This window comes from Lacerta agilis, chromosome 1 (assembly GCF_009819535.1).
Source record: "Lacerta agilis isolate rLacAgi1 chromosome 1, rLacAgi1.pri, whole genome shotgun sequence".
NCBI lineage: Eukaryota > Metazoa > Chordata > Lepidosauria > Squamata > Lacertidae > Lacerta > Lacerta agilis.
The window spans coordinates 129,968,706-129,986,018 of NC_046312.1; the positions used below are offsets into that span (position 1 = coordinate 129,968,706).

Consider the following 17,313-nt stretch of genomic DNA (forward strand, 5'->3'; position numbering starts at 1 on the left):
ATTGTTTTAACTATGTAAAGATGGCATACAGATAAAATGATGATGATGCCACTATGCTGTCAAAATAATTACATTAAAACGCAGACATACATTCCTGAATTCATCTGCCTCTAGAAATAGAGTGGGAGAGCTCACCATAATTTACATATGGAAAATTATGAGTGATACCCATTCTGGTTATGACATTTGTAAGTACTTTGTATGGCCATTCATCATGCAAATACGTCCTTCTGCACAGTCCCTGGAAGCAAAGAATGGTAGCATGTGCAATAATGATCGCTCCCCACATCAAATGGGGGGTGACGTTTACGTGGTCGTGTGCAGCCCCTTGACACCTGGTAGTTCGGACTGGCTGTGCCTTCCTCCAGGAGGGATACCTGGGGTCTCCACCTACCCCAGCTAAATGCCCAATCCCGCCTGGGGGAGGCTTTGCCAGGGGATTGGCCAGGTAAGGGGAGGGACTACCCAGCCCACACAATAGAGAGTGTAGCTTACCAGGAAGCAGCAGTCGGGCTCCAAAGCTTCTCCCACCCTCCACTCCCCCAATTAACACTTATTTTTGCAGGTTAACCTCTTCTCCACAGGTACACAGGCGCTGCTATGTCAAGGCCACTGTTGAAGGGCCGGAAAGGAATTTCCCTGCGTTGGCAGGTTTCGCCTTTCCTGTAGCAAAACGTCACAACTTTGGAGGTTTCAGGCCTTGGGCAGAATCCTTTAGTCATCTTCCTAAATGGGGTGGGTGGGGCAGTGAATCCATGCCCCCAGTGCGGTGGCGATACCAGGGTTCCCCGTTAAAGGGGTATTGGGGGAGGCATTGGCCATACGCCGAGAGGTTGTCATTGCTCTCCCCCACCAGTGGCGGCAAACAGGGGCCGGGCTCTCTGCTTGAACATATGTTCTCCAGAGCCAGCCCAACCCCCACACATTCGGGACAACCCTGAAGTCTCCCAGATCCCTGGCTGGGGGCTGGGAGGGATAAACGCCCAATGCCTGAGCCAAGGTCTCCCTACATCTGAATCTTAATAAAGTTGTGGCCAATCTTAATCCCATAGCACGTTGTCTTGTGTCATTATTCCGCTCGGGGGTCGCCTGGGGTTTGGGGGACTCCGCCTGCCCACTCAATATAGGGCACATGTAATTTGTTAAGCACTTGCAAATGTGCAAGGGAGAGCATGCCCTCAATAGAAATTGTTGTTGTTGTTGTTGTTGTTTTTAACAACAACAACAACAACAACAACAACAATACCCCACACATCTGGCTGGGTTGCCCCAACCAAATAATGTCTTTGGTGGCTTCTCTGGGGTGGACTGCAGTCCATAATCTGTCCCATCTAACACAAGCTTGATAAACAAATAATGAGCACCCTTGGAAGTGTGTGTGTGTGTGTGTGTGTGTGTGAGAGAGAGAGAGAGAGAGAGAGAGAGAGAGAGAGAGAGAGAGAGAGAGAGAATTTTTGCATGCACTACTTACCTGGAAAAACATTCCTAATGTACCAGCCCAGAATGAAATAAATAAAAGAATCTATCAGAATTAACCAGCACATCCAGCCAAAATTAGTTTCATCTCCAGACATAGGTGATTTATACATATTATCCCACTGCAGGCCTACAAAAGAGGAAAGATAAGACAGTTTCTACATTAGCCAATGAAACAGATTGCATCAGGGCTATCCAGAGAAGTGACCACATAAGAGGAAACATACCAACGCCCTGTTCTTCATAGCGGGCAATGTACTGGCTTGCATAGCTGAACGCCGTTGGAGACAGCAGGCCCTGGAAAAAAGCAGGGGGAGAAACAAAAACCCTACTGAAATGTTTGCATACAAATATCCAGGTAAACATATGAAGATGATGCAGATTTCAGAGAAATATGAAATGTAAGTACAGATGTAAAATTATACCCCATGATTCAGCTGAAAATGAAAGTACTGTATTTTTTAAAACAAAAGAAGGGAGAAAGTGGGGAGATTAGAAAGAAAGCATCTCTGAGAGAAAGAGTACAAAGAAGCCTTGGGAATCTTTCTTCTTCCTACTAGGAGAGTAAGGCACTGTCCATGCACTTCACCCTATAAACTGGGTTACACACACACACACACACACAGAGAGAGAGAGAGAGAGAGAGAGAGAGAGAGAGAGAGAGAGAATGTTCACTGACTGAGCTTCATGACATGAGTGTGCTTTTTTGAATCCAGCATTGTACATCCAAACCAAATATTCTAGACATTTTGCCAATTCTCATCTATTTTACCCTGTATTGGAAAGTTAAAGCTATGCTTTTCCCAGTAGTAATGTATGGAAGTGAGAGCTGGACCATAAAGAAGGCTGATCGCCAAAGAATTGATGCTTTTGAATTATGGTGCTGGAGGAGACTCTTGAGAGTCCCATGGACTGCAAAAAGATCAAACATATCCATCCTTAAAGAAATCAGCCCTGAGTGCTCACTGGAAGGGCAGATCCTGAAGTTGAGACTCCAGTTCTTTGGCCACCTCATGAGAAGAGAAGACTCCCGAGAAAAGACCCTGATGTTGGGAAAAATGGAGGGCACAAGGAGAAGGGGACGACAGAGAATGAGATGGTTGGACAGTGTTCTCGAAGCGAGTGGCATGAGTTTGGCCAAACTGCGGGAGGCAGTGGAGGATAGGGGTGCCTTGCGTGCTCTAGTCCATGGGGTCACGAAGAGTCGGACACGACTGAACGACTGAGCAACAACAAACATAGAAGTGTTAACTAGGGCCGACCCAAGACATTTTGGCACCTGAGGCAGACCCCAAAATGGCGCCCCCCCTTCCCACCAGGGAAGTAGAGATGAAGGAAGATCTACATCAGGAATAAGAAGGAAGGAAGATCAGCAATGGAATCTGCTAGCCTTGTGAACCCTTCTGCCTGGAGCAAATTGGGCCTAATATTACACCACTGCTATTGTGTGGCTGAGAGACAAGCCAAAATGTGCATTTAAGTTTAACCCCCCCCCCCAAAAAAAAAAATTCTTTGGTAAATGACCCTTTCCCCAGCCTTCAGACGTCTTGAACTACAATTCCCACCAGCCCCACCTAGCACTGCCCTGCTGGAGCAGATGGGAGTTGTAGTCCAAAACTTCTGTGGGCTCCAGGTTGACCAACGCCGCCCCAGCACCTTCATGCATCTTAACACAGCTGAGAGGTTTACCAGCAGGCTCTTCACGGAAAAGCTCACGTGATTCTCAACGACAAGCAGGACGATGAATGGGAAAAAGGTCAAAATGTAGATGAGACAGCCCACCAAGGCAGCAATGTTGGTGTTGTTGAAGAAGACGCTGATGAGGTAGCACATGGCGATGATGGAGAAGCTGTAGTCCAGGAGGTACAGGAACAGTATCACAACGTTTATATGGGAAAGGACGTTCCCAACTTTGAGCATAACAATGAGGAACATGGTAGTAATTAGGAGGAAGGTGGCACACTCAATGAACCAGGCGATGAAGTGACTGCTGGAATTGACACCCATCATCTTCATATACTATGGAGGGAGAAATAATAGAAGGATAGCCACTTAATTGAATTCAAACATGTGTATTAGTTATTGCTGTTATTTATTATGAAAACAAATTTAGAGACCAGTTTCAAAGAGGTGCACAGGGTAAAAACAGAATAAAACATAGAAACACAAACTCACAATAAAATCAATTTAGCCAACTCTAAAGCAATGAAACCATCTATAGAAACACCAAAATATTAAGTACTGTTGTATTCTAAGTAAAGGTAAAAAAGGGAAGGGATGATTAAGTCCAGTCAAAGATGACTATGGGAACGCGGCGCTCATCTCACTTTCAGGCTGAGAGAGCAGGTGTTTGTCCACAGACAGTTTTCCAGGTCATGTGGCAAGCATGTCTAAACCACTACTGGCGCACGGAGGACCGTGACAAGTGCCTGAATGCAGGAAATGCTGTTTACCTTCCTGCCAAAGTGGTACCTATTTATCTACTTGCACTGGCATGCTTTCGAACTGCTAGGTTGGCAGGAGCTGGGACAGAGCAACGGCAGCTCACCCTGTTGCAGGGATTCGAACCGCTGACCTTCTGATCAGCAACCCCAAGAGGCTCAGTGGTTTAGACCACAGAGCCACCTGCATATTCTAATTATGTACTGTAGGCGTAGTAAGATGGCCATTGTCACTTCTTCTAAAATGGAAGGGGTGACTGGTGGTCTGCGGCATTACGGTAATTTCAGTTTTACAGTCTCTGAGAGGGACATGTCAGTCCTTACCAGGAATGCCCAAATTGTGCCCCACTAAGCTGAATGTGCGCACCCTAATGAATTGTGAGAAATCAGATGCTTGAGGCCACTATTACCTCTCCAGTTCATATTTCTGCAAACTCTGACAAACGGCAAAGTAGGTTTTTAAAAAAAATAAAAAATTGGGTGTTGTAGAGGTTGCCTTACAAGGCCAGTGGGGTATGTGTGCATTGATAGGTTTACAAATGGCAATGCCCCCACCTACCCAGTGTGCTCCCAGTAGGGACTATTGACTGATGCCAGGTCAGCAATAGCTCTGGCAACTTCTTCCAACAAGTACTGTTTCTTGCACCAAAATCTGGAATCTCTAACTTGCTAAGCTATGAAAAAAATGAAAGAAATAAACTAACACCATGGTGGAGTTCAAACTGAGTGGGACTTACCTCCCAAATAGATAAGTTTCTCAAAAATACCAGCCATTCTAAGATTTCCGAATGGCCAATCTGCTGAACCAATCATGCACCCCACCCTAAAATTCACTCCATTTAACATTTCCAGGCTGTTTCTTTGGAGTGAACATTTATAACTCAAGGATTAGGAGGTAGACTTCCTTGTACGACATCCTTGAATGCTACTGGTGCATGGGTGAAATATTTTGCTCCATTTGCCCCAAATATTTGGCCTGGCTATTTTTAAAATTCAGCATAAACAAGAATGTGTGGGCCATTTCTTATGTTACATTGTTGAGCCGCTTTAACACAGCTTCTTCCCTGTCAAAAATGTCAGAGCTGTGAGAAGATCACAGTATACAGTCGTACCTCGGGTTACGTATGCTCTGGGTTACGAACTCCGGTAACCCGGAAACACAACCCGGAGCACGCGTGATGCGCGGATGCGCAGTTCGCGCATACGCAAACCACTACTTCTGGGTTTTCCGCGCGCTTGTTCAGGTTGCGTACTTTTCGGGTTACGAACTGTAACCTGGAACCATTTACGTACGCAACCCGGTGTACCACTGTAACTCCTCCTCATGCCTGCATTACCACTTTTTGCAAGAGAGAGTTACTCTGGCATGGCCAAGAGTCTCTGAAGCTAACCTCCGACAGAGCTACTCTGCCCTTTTCATACAAATATTGTCAGGATCAGATACACAGATATAACTCTACAAAAGTCGAGACACTCCACACTTGCTGCTGTTCTAATATTATACAAATGACATCAGAGCTATTTCACAGTGGAACGAACTCCCTCAGAGGTTTTTAAGCAGACGTTGGATGCTTTAGCTGTCATGCTGCATGCTTTAGCTGAGATTCCTGCATTGCAGAGGGCTGGACTAGATGGCCCTTGGGGTCCCTTCCAACTCCACAGTTCTATGATTCTGTGAAACAGTAGTATATCTGTGGGGATCTATTTGCTCAAAAACAATAATTTTCTTTGTTTAACCCATGGAATCGATTGAAACGCTAATGAAAGTGCTAAAAGTCCCACTGAGTGTTAGGACAGCACACAGGAACATTTTTAGCAGAAATGGCCTCATATTTTAAATAAGTGCGCACTAAATTGAGAGTAGTTGGGCCAAGGCAATAATTGATTCTGTGGAAGTGGATGCTGTACTTCATTGACTACCAAGACAAAGAATTACAAAGCCCTTTTGCTCCTCTGGTGGAAGTTCAGTTTGAAAACTAAATCAAGTTAAGAAGGGGAAAGATTTTCACATTGATCGCTATGTTGTCTCACAGGAAATCTAATCTTGCACATGCCTCACAGCCCACTTGAGATAATAACAAAAAATAAATAAATAAACACCATGGTATGTAAGAGGTCAGGGAAGTAGAATCCTGTCAGAAGAACCAATTATGAAAGACATAATTTCTTAACAACTTGCTTGATGTATCTAAAGAAAATAGCGAACAGCTTCCAATCACTGATCTTACTAATGACCTTTCTTCTATAATCTATGGCTTTCTTTTAGAGGCCCATAATCCAAAGAACCCCTTTGCTGTGTGCAAAGGTTTTTAGGAGCACTGGAAGCTGCCTTACGAAAGGTCAGACCGTTTGCACATCAAGTCAAGCATGGTTGACATTGATTGGCAGTGGGTCTCCAGAGTTTCAGACGGGAGTCTTTCCCAGTCAGGCCTGGAAATGACAGGGACCTGTGCGGCTGTACTGGGTGCAAAACTTCTGGGGTGCCGGAGCAGGCTCTGCCACCGGTACTCCGCTGTAAGGCGAGAGGCGTGGGGAGAGGTGTGTCGGATTTTGGCGGTGCACAGGGTGCCACTGAAATTTGAGGTGCCAAAGTCCGTCACTGCAGGGATTGATCCTGAGACCTTCAGAACGCAAAGCAGGTGCTCTTCCATTGAGCAACAGACCCTACCCAACTACATCCCAAAGATTTCCTCTTGATGTTTGCTCCCAGTGGCACTTTTTCAGACAAATATTCCCTGTTGGAGTGCCAGGAAAGTGAGAATTATATTCCTGCACATATTTTGTCATACTGCACATCGACGACATACAATATAGTCCTTCTTCAAGCAGGAACACTTGTTAATTGGGGGGCTAATAATACGCATGATGCATAAATTGCACGCAGGACACATGGTCTTGACAGGGAGAGCTTCAAGCGCAGGTAACCTTAAGAATGGGCTGCTGAAACCTGCACTACTGTATATGTGGAGCTGCCCTGGAAGCTGCTTTGGAAGCTGCAGTTAAGTGCCGAATGAGGTAGCTGAGCTGTTATTGGGGACTGCCTATCGCCAACAATTTACACCAAGCTTGATAGAACTACACTGGTTGTCTATATCAGTGTTTTTCAACCACTGTTCCGCGGCACACTAGTGTGCCGTGAGATGTTGCCTGGTGTGCCGTGGGAAAATTACTTTATATATAGTCAACAGAGCCGTCTCATCCATAGAAGCCGGTGGCGCGGTGCGCCAGGGCGCTGGGCGCCCCAGGGGCGCCCCCGCGAGCCCGCCGGCATACCGGGCTCCTCCTCCCCAACCCGCCCCCACGGGCAGGCGGGCACTCGCGCGCCGGCGGGCGGGCGGTAAGCCGCCCGCCCTCGCCTCCCAGAGCCCCAGCTGGAGCGGCGCGGGGCTTTGCGCGACCTTCCAGCACTCCAGCTGGGGCTCTGGGAGGCGAGGGCGGCCGGCTCGCGCTCCCGATGCAGCGCGAGCTGCCCAGCAGCGCCGCGCCGTCCAGCTGCGCGCAGAGCGCGAGCTGCGCGGGAGCGCGAGCCGGCCGCCCTCGCCTCCCATCCCGGAAGCGCTGGAAGGGCGCGCAGAGCCCCGCGCCGCTCCAGCGCCACGCCCCTCACCCCCCGCTCGCCCACCCCCCTCCCAAGGGGCGGCAAGCGCGGGAGGGAGGCGGCGGAGAGGCGGCATGGCGGGGGCGCCGGAGGGATAGCCGCGCCAGGGCGGCAGATCCCCTTAAGACGGCTCTGATAGTCAATATAGGCACAGAGTTAAATTTTTTAACATTTTCTAATGGTGGTGTGCCTCGTGACTTTTTTCATGAAACAAGTGTGCCTTTGCCCAAAAAAGGTTGAAAAACACTTTGCTACCCAATCCCATTTCAGGGTGTTTGCATTGACTTATAAAGCCCTACATAACTTAGAGGGAGTGCCTTCTCCCACATAGATCTGCCTGGCTGTTCAGATCTACCAAGGAGGTTTGTCATGTGGCAATGTGAGGGAGATTGGGGGCCCCAGCTTTGGAGCACCCTCCCCTCTGTGCTACAGATCCTGCTTACCCTTCTGATGTTGTCTATTTGCATAATAATAAATAATAAATATTTATTTGTATCCCGCCCTCCCCGGCTGAGGCCGGGCTCAGAGCGGCTAACATCATAAAACATCATAGGCCTTTGCTGGATACCAGAGCCTGGATTCATGTCATTTATTATTATTTCCTAGAATTGTGTTGTGGTGAAAGAAGGGCAAGAAGTATTTCAAAGACCAAATAATGTTAAATATGCATAATTAGGAGTAGGAACAGAAGGATCTGCTTCTGCTTTCTGGGTTTCTCATCTTTCCGATCTTAAATTGAGTTCTCCACGTTTTGCATCAATTTATAAATGAAATTGTAAAAATCTTCATGAAAATTCATCAGCATTTGAATGCAATTTTTTCCAAATAAACTCATTTTATATGCAGTTTTGACTAACGTACACAATTTTGCAAGCAATTTCCCCAATGCAAAGAGTTTTCGCTAATATATTCATTTTTATGTATACTTTTTCCTGAATGTTTTCAAACATTAGTTGGAGAACTGCACCGCAAAATGTTGATGGGCTTCAGTTCACATACTGTTTCAGAAAGTGCAAATTCAATAGCTTCAGCTTTCACTGCAAAATGAACTGAATTTCTCCTGCATCCCTACATAGGAGTGATAAACAACTTAGGAGCACCACAAAGAAGACTGGAATGTCTTCAAGATCACCTGCTAGGTCCCTCTACATTCTTGGAGAACTAACTCTGTTAGCTTTTAAAGGTGCAGTCTTGGCTGGTAGTCTATCTCTCATTCTGAGAAATGAATTCTTGAGACCTGCATTCTCAGGTCTTATCCAGGAGCAATTTCCACTGAATTTGCTTGTATGAATTGTTTTGGAGAGGAGCTCAGGGCATAGCTTTCATAAGTGGTTTCTCTGTTAGCCTCTGTGAGTAAGTTAACAGGGAACCCTATAGACTGGATTCCTTCCACCCAGGTACTCAGACTCTGTCAGATACAGCCACAGGGTGTGGGGAATACTCAAAACGGCAGACTACCTCGTAAAGCCTCAGGTCTTTTTCCTGAACGAGTTTCTTCACAAAGGCCGCAATGTAAAGTATCCAAGCAGCCATCAACATGAATGGAAGGGAGTAAGTCACACTGGTTAGGAACCTGTGAAAAGAAAAGCAATTATTTAGCTGCAAAGGCAAAGTACGTTGGATTAGGGAGGGATAACTAACATGACTTTCAACATAAAAGCCTTTGTTTTCTTTCTGAAACTTGGACTATAGTTGAAAAACATTTGGCTCATTCTAGGAACTGGGAAATACATTCAATGAAATAACTTTTGCTATGACAAAAAACTATAGCTACTGGTTTGTGGCTCTTAGAGTCCCTACATTGAGGCATGTTTTGTGCCCCACCCTTCCTTGACTGATACTTAATATTCCTCTGTATAAACCTGTGTAGGGACAAAGGTGTAAGGTCTCTTATACCTTTGCAAAGTTCTATGAAGTTAGAGACTGGAAGCAGTTTCAATTTTCAGCCTCAAAACAAAGCATATTATGTTTTGCCATGTTTTGCAGAAATATCACTTGACGTTGTGATCTTCTCAGGAGATGAATATGAAAGCGGCAATAACATCTATGCCAGACAAGTCCTGCCCTAGTCACGTTCACTCAGACTTATATCCTAATGTATTCAATATGGCTTATTCCCTGGCAATTTCCTGTGTATACAGGACTGCAAACTTAGATTTACTTCTGAGTTAAAATGCATAGGTTTGATTTGTAAACTGAATCATATTTACGTGGAACTAAGTCCCACTGAAAATGACAAAACACTTGGATCAAAGACAATTTACCATTAGCAATGCCTACAACTGTGCTAGTGAGAAATCAAACCTTACCATGGCTATCATTAAATACAGTGGACGCTCGGGTTGCGAACGTGATCCATGCGGGAGGCGCGTTCGCAACCCGTAGTGTCCGTAACCTGCAGTGCAGCGCCTGCGTACGAGTAGGTCGTGATTCGACACTTCTGCGCATGTGCAAAGCGCAATTTAGTGCTTCTGTGCATGCCAAAACCTGGAAATTACCCATTCCAGTACTTCCGGGATTGGCGCGGAGCACAACCTGAGAAAACGTAACCCACAGCGTTCGCAACCTGAGGTATGACTGTAATTTAAGAAGGCAAGATTCATATCTGAGAAGTAAAAATTACTTAATTCCTAAAGTTAAGATACAGGCAACCAGATGTTGCAGGATTCCACTACAATGGGTGTGGGTAGGTAGGTAGGTAGGTTGAGGTTGGCATAAAAGAAAAGGAACAGATTTTTTTCAGGGTTTTGCATCTTGTTAAGGCAGCCTATGAAGGCGTAAATGAAGCTTGGATACAGATGGAACATTCTCCATGAGTTGGATCAAAGCACAGATTGACATTATATCCAAACTGTGATTTAAATGAGCCATCCAAATCAGGATTGCAGCTTTGGTTTGGAGGTCTTTACTTGATCTATTTGCCAGCTGTCACATTATGGTGATTTTATCTATCCCGGAAGTGTTTTAGCAAAGAAGCCTGATACAACTGGTGAGGTTGTGAGTGACCATATTTCTGTCCCATTAAAATATTTATTTATTTATAAAAATATTTATATAACACTATATCATAAAAAAATCAAAGTGTTTTACAACAGCCATATCTATATACAATTTTAAAAACCCTCATAGAAATGTAAACTCAGAGATCATCTGCTATTGAGATCCATAGAACAGTTTTCAGCAGGTTTTTGAAGCGCCTCCCAAATCTCCATTGCATAACATTCCACTGGACTGATGACACCAAAGACTCTATTTCTTGTTGCCAGTGATGCACCTGCAGATGATCTCAATGAATGAGCTAGGATATAACAGTTCAGGGCAGTCCCTCAGATACCCGGGACCTAAGTTGTTGAGGGCTTTGTAAATTGGTGCAAGGTCCTTGAACGTGGCCCAGTAGTAGGTGGGCAGCCTGTGCAGATGTTTGAACAGTGGTCTCACATGTTGGTGGCTCCGTGCCCTCATCCAGGAGCCCCATTCTGCACCAGATGGAGCTTCCAGACTAGGCCCAAGGGCAGCCCCATAAAGAGCACACTGCTGTAAATGCTCTACCATTTATAAAACACCCTGCTTATCGTGGTTTAGTTAGCAGACTTACATGTCTTTATTGTAGCAGGGGTAGGGGGTAGCCTGAATTTGTACTGCAATTTCTTCTGCCGTTTTCCCAGTCTGCAGTTCAATGATTGCTCTGTCAATGCTGTCCTGGATGTAGACAAATGCTCGGCTGTAGATCTGACTTTGTGAGGCTGAGTTATGCGGACCCACCGTCCAGATTTTCTCTCGTATTCTTCTGGTTGTTTGGGAAATCTTGCTGCTCATTCGGATGGTGTAGTTGACTAGTGGTGGAAGGGAAAGGCTGCCAGGAATTTCCGTCTCCTCCCTCTTTCTGTCTGAGAATGGCCTGAAAATGATACCTTTTAAAAGAGAAAGAGAGAGAAATGAATTTCACTGCAGCAGGGCTATAATAATAATAATAATAATAATAATAATAATAATAATAATAACAACAATAAATTTTTATTTATACCCCGCCATTCCCCGCCTAACACCAATAAAATCACAACAAAAACATAAAACAGTTCATTAAAATACAGATTAAAATACAATTTAAAATTAAATCTAAACTTCAGCCTCATTTTTAAGTAGCCCACCAATCACCCCAAAAGAACGAAACATCGGGGTTAGACTGAAACCAACCGAAAGGCTAGGTGGAACAGCTCCGTCTTGCAGGCCCTGTGGAAAGATGCCAAATCCCGCAGGGCCCTGGTCTCTTGTGCCAGACTGTTCCACCAAGTCGGGGCCAGTACTGAGAAGGCCCTGGCCCTAGTTGAAGCCAACCTAGCTTCCTTGTGGCTCGGGACCTCCAACAAATTATTATTTGAGGACCTTAAGGTCCTACATGGGACATACCAGGAGAGGCGGTCCCTTAGGTATGAGGGTCCTAAGCCGCATAGGGCTTTAAAGGTCAAAACCAGCACCTTAAACCTGACCCTGTACTCCACCGGGAGCCAGTGCAGCTGGTAAAGCACTGGATGAATGTGGTCCTGCGGCAAAGACCCCGTGAGGAGCCTCGCCATGGCATTCTGCACCCGCTGGAGTTTCTGGGTCAGCTTCAGGGGCAGCCCCGCGTAGAGCGAGTTACAATAAGAGGGGTTCTTGTCAGTAGGTCCCTTATTGAGGTGTGGACCATCAACAAGTTGACCCTTGACACTAGCCTTGAACTCTGGGATGCAAACTCAGAGGCCTATAGACAGGGATCAGCAGTTGTGTCTGCTGTTGGTCCTCCCCACCAAACTGTTCTCCTCAAATTACACGTATAATAATAATAAGAAGAAGAAGAAGAAGAAGAAGAAGAAGAAGAAGAAGAAGAAGAAGAAGAAGAAGAAGAAGAAGAAGCATTTATTATTTATACCCCGCCCAACTGGCTGGGTTTCCCCAGCCACTCTGGGCGGCTTCCAACAGAATATTAAAATGCAATAGTCTATTAAACATTAAAAGCTTCCCTAAACAGGGCTGCCTTCAGATGTCTTCTAAAAGTCTGGTAGTTGTTTTTCTCTTTGACATCTGGTGGGAGGGCATTCCACAGGGTGGGTGCCACCACAGAGAAGGCCCTCGGAGCTGGACCTCAGTGTCCGGGCAGAACGATGGGGGTGGAGACGCTCCTTCAGGTATACTGGACCGAGGCCGTTTAGGGTTTTAAGGTCAGCACCAACACTTTGAATTGTGCTCAGAAACATACTGGGAGCCAATGTAGGTCTTTCTTTGCCTCTAAAGCAAACACACATTTACTTTTCTCTCCCCAGCCCTGCAACCATGCTTCAGACAAACTGGTCACCTTTTATTTTATTTTTCAGATATCTTGCAAGTTCTTTAATTAAACATTTGTTCAGTAACCACTAAAGAAGAAAACCCAGTAATTTGGAATCAAACTCATGCATTGCTTCATTTTAATAGGGAAACATCCACAATGTTTCCCAGGGTCCCTTTATCACATGCATCAAAATACAGACATTCTGGAAATAAGTAAACTAATCTGTCAGCCATTAAAACCAAACCAATCCTGTTAAATATGTTTCTCAGTTCCTTATCACCTTGTTTCTATATGTGCTACAAGACAAAAGAAAGAACTCCAACTGAAGAGAGAGAAAATGTTTTGTCATATAGAAAATTGATAATGGAATTTGGAGATTACATTTAATGAAAGAATTGATGCAACATATTTGTGTAGTCATAAGTAATTCTTGTAGCTCAATAGTTTCATTTCATTTCTTATGGTAATAATGATCCCTCAGTACTCAACACAACATTATTCAACACAACATAAATTGTTCTGGTATGATCTTATTGGTATGTAATACTGATATTCTATCTCTTTTTATCTGGTAAATGCCACTAATGTATCAGATGCTATACTGATTCTGTAGTTCTTAATTGACAACGCAAACTGCTTTTGCTTTGTGCGTTCAACTGTTCAACTTCAACTGTTTTGCTTTGTTTAACTTGTAACATTAGAAAATTATCAAAGAATAAATATCTAACAAATAAAAAACAGTTACTGCAAACTTAAAAAATTGCTCTAGTCTAGGGAAAGGTGGGTGAATTGGCAGAACAGGCTTCCCCTGGGTTTGATGCTCACAAGGAGTCTGTGCATCTGCCAAGAACAGGATGAGTACAATTGCCTGGCCTTCTCACTGCTCCAGCTGTGTACACCCTTTATTTTGCTTGTGATCTCAAGCATGCTTTAATAAAACGAACAGGCATTAATATAATGTCTACTGCTGTGATTCTCAATTTGCAAAGCAGAGTATCGTAAGGATGTTCAGTTAGTTGCTAAAGCACAGGTATACAATAAAAACACAGGTATATCATCAGATTTGGGGATAGCTGAATTGAGAATTGATATGGCACTGCTGCCCGTGTGCCCATTGGGTGGGAAAGGTGGGAAGAGAAATAAACTAAAAATTGAAGTGAGCTATGCATTCGATTCACACCTGGCCACTGCAATCCCTGCTGATTCTCGCAACAGACCTTGTTTACAGATAACCTCAGTACATTATGCAGTTTCTTACTAGGCAGCTTATTTGTTGTAAAAGTTATGGCCGAATGATGCTGGAACACATGCTACTGGGGATCAGCTTTGATTTGTCAAGTAATGTATTTCAAACCACCGGTGTAACAGACCAGAATGATTCACCTCAGCCCAAACACCCACATTTTAACACCTCATCTTGAATTTTGGTTGAAAACGATTTCATTTCAGTAAAGAAATCCAAATTGAGATTACATTACTCACTTGCAAGGAGTTCATTCTTCAAAAAGAAATCTTTTGCCACCATTTCCAGCTCCTCTACAGTCTTGAATGGACGAATGCGATCAAACAACACACAGGAGGAAACATTTACTGATAGTCCTGCTAAGATGCTAAGCTGGTTTATTATGTCAGCATTATTCTGTAGTTCCCAACGTATATCATCTGGGGGTTGGATGGGGGAAATGAAGCAAGAGAACCATAATCAGTGGTGGACTTTGGGCTCTCAAATTTCAGCAGTGCCCTGTGCGACACACACACACACACCGGCGCCCCTTGCGCTCTATTCTACAGCATTGTTTTGGCAAACCCTGCAGGATGACACCCAGGATGACCACACCAGTTGCACCAACCTAAAACCACCTCTGCCATAATCTATTGGTTATAATGTGACACTCTCCTGTGGAAGACACAAGAAAACCTAAAAATTAGAAGAAGTTATGTACTTTTAGCAGTTTCTGTTCACAGCTTCATAAAGCTGAAAAAGATCTAATGATTGCCTAGTTCTCTCTGAAAGGGGTAAACTTGTATCTGGCCTAGACCACTTTAGACTAGAGATGAGGGCTGAATGACCGAATACTCTTCCATACAAATAACAATGCCCTTCACAAATAAAACCACACATTAGGGTTCTTCCCATTTTGTGTGTCTCCAGGCAGTTAATATTGTGTGGAAGGGATTCAAGCGCATACCAGAACTTTAGATTTCCACGATTAAAGTGGGTTACAGGGCTCTGTTACCCCTGGGCAACAAACCCACTTTACACAAAAACCTGATATTTTGCAGTCTGGGAAGCAACGGGGAAGTGTGGGGTGTTCTGTCCACCCCACAAAATGTGGTCCCTTTCGGTGGGTACTGTGTCAACCAGTATGTGGCCCCAAAATAGGTGTCTCCACAGGGTACTGCAAGTAATGCACACTTACGTTTTCCTATAGAAATCAGCAGCAACCACCCACTTATGTGAGACAAGTAAAGGTGTGCCTGTATAATCAGGAACATCTCTAGGGTGCATGGCTCTGTGCAACAACTTACCCAGCTCATCAATTTGGTTTAGAAGGTCGTCAGCATCTAGTTTCACCATGAGTTTGATGAACACTTGCACAAAGGGATTCTGCAGTGCATTCTACAAAATAATGGAATGAGATCTTGGTTAAACAAAGGAAATTCAGCCACTTTTCAAAATTAGAACCACAGTTGTCAAAAGGAGGAAATGAGTCCCCCGAGAAGAAGGTACGGTCAGTTCCCAGAGAAGACACAAGCTTCTCCTCTTTCGGTGGCTGGCTTCTTAATGTCATGTAGGCCAGGCCCAGGAACTGAACCTCAAGCTTGTCATTTGTACAAGAAAAAGGGCTGGACTGGGACCAAGTCATGGAACACACCAGGATTGACACAATTTTGCCATGTTAATTATATTCCAAGGCTGAGAACCTAGTGGGTTTTAGCAAACTGGCCCCCAATATCCAAAGATGACTGTCAAACCCAAAACTCCCTATATCTACATTTTTGGCATGCACCTCCCTTTGCTCATATTAATCTGCCCATCCCAAAACTACGCGTTCAGTTTCTGTATGTCATGCAACTGTTGCTAACTCAAGTTTAAATGAAGGGAGGAATACTTCTGAACTTATGTACCTCACATTGTCTGAATGATGGCCTGTTAATTTGGTTTGATTTGTAATAATTTAGAAAACTAATAAAAGTAATTTGGAAAAAAGTAAATTTAAATTACATTTCCTTTCCTCCCCACCCCCCTTGATATTTTCTTGACTTGTAACTCAACTGCCTACCTCTGGTAACTGAGTGAGGGAAGCAATATAGGATGGCAAGTTTATACTGAGTTGTGAAATCAAAGCAGTGAGAGAGGCTACAATCCTAACCTCACTTACCAGAAGGTAAGTCCCACTAAATTCAGTATAACTAACTTCTAAGTAGGCATGGTTAGGTATGCATTCATAGACGGTTTTGTAATGGTCCATCAGCCAGTTCAATAACATTGTCTTTAAGGTGGCACAAGGACATTTGTTATTTATCAAACTTTGAAAGGGAACATGCAGGAGAGACAATGGGTTTGTAAATATAGCACAGCACAGCAGCATAGATCATGACAGAATGAAGACAAAACCATAGCACACAGTGGAGCAGATAGTACTGTATCAGGCACAAGCGGAAGGGCAGCAGAACAAAACCAGCTCACTTTATAGCAAATGAGCATTACTAATTTTGTTTATCCCTATTTATAGCCTTGATATGCATGTTTCATATGAGGTTTTCAAATGGGCTTACTTGAGAGAAAAACAAGCCACCATTAAGACAACATGAGATGCATGAATTTTTCTAACATCCAGATTTTATTTCCATGTTACAAAAAGAAAAATGCCCCTAAGGTTTCCCTCAAGCCTTGCTATACTGACTGTGTTATACTGAATTTGACTGCTTACATGAGTTAATAAGTTCCTGTGTTATAGCTAGCTCTGTCAGATACATTGTCTTGAATTTCACATGCTACCATGAGTTAATAAAGACATCATTTGATAGAAGACAGCTGCAACTTCATAGTAAAAAGAAAATGATTGTTGCCATAGGGCTCAGCGCCAGAGGGGAGTTTTAGCTCTGATTTATAAAGAAGGTCTGAATTTTATAGCTTGAATTTCAACTCATTATGCTACAGAGCCATTTTGATCCTCCTGACTCAATCAAACAGGTTTTCTTAGATAATACAGCAGGTACCAGCCTGTCAGCACACAGGTATCTCTACAATTTAGGAAAAGGCTCAAAGATATTAATTTAATCATGAAAAAAGTATTTTAAACTTTTCAGACTGCATACTCTTCCATAAAACAAAGTTGCTCCAAGGGGGCATACAAGACCTCAAAACAATCACACATTGTGACAATGATATAACTTTTTTTTAAAAATAAGCAGCTTAATTGAAATACCATAAAGGTACAGACAGGTGAATTTGCACTTAAAAATTAGACAGGGAACTAGCTCTG

General features: G+C 43.9%; 1 protein-coding gene across 1 annotated transcript in view; it reads right to left on the reverse strand.

Moving 5' to 3' along the window:
* Positions 1–17,313, reverse strand: part of ABCA12 (ATP binding cassette subfamily A member 12) — a 140,206-nt gene that overhangs the window by 54,225 nt on the left and 68,668 nt on the right. The window contains exons 21-27 of the mRNA XM_033153541.1: positions 15,353–15,443; positions 14,306–14,485; positions 11,111–11,426; positions 8,974–9,088; positions 3,166–3,495; positions 1,704–1,773; positions 1,472–1,606 (exon numbers count right to left, since the gene is read on the reverse strand). Of these exons, the coding sequence (XP_033009432.1) occupies positions 1,472–1,606; positions 1,704–1,773; positions 3,166–3,495; positions 8,974–9,088; positions 11,111–11,426; positions 14,306–14,485; positions 15,353–15,443 (1,237 nt within the window). The remainder of the gene's footprint in view (positions 1–1,471; positions 1,607–1,703; positions 1,774–3,165; positions 3,496–8,973; positions 9,089–11,110; positions 11,427–14,305; positions 14,486–15,352; positions 15,444–17,313) is intronic.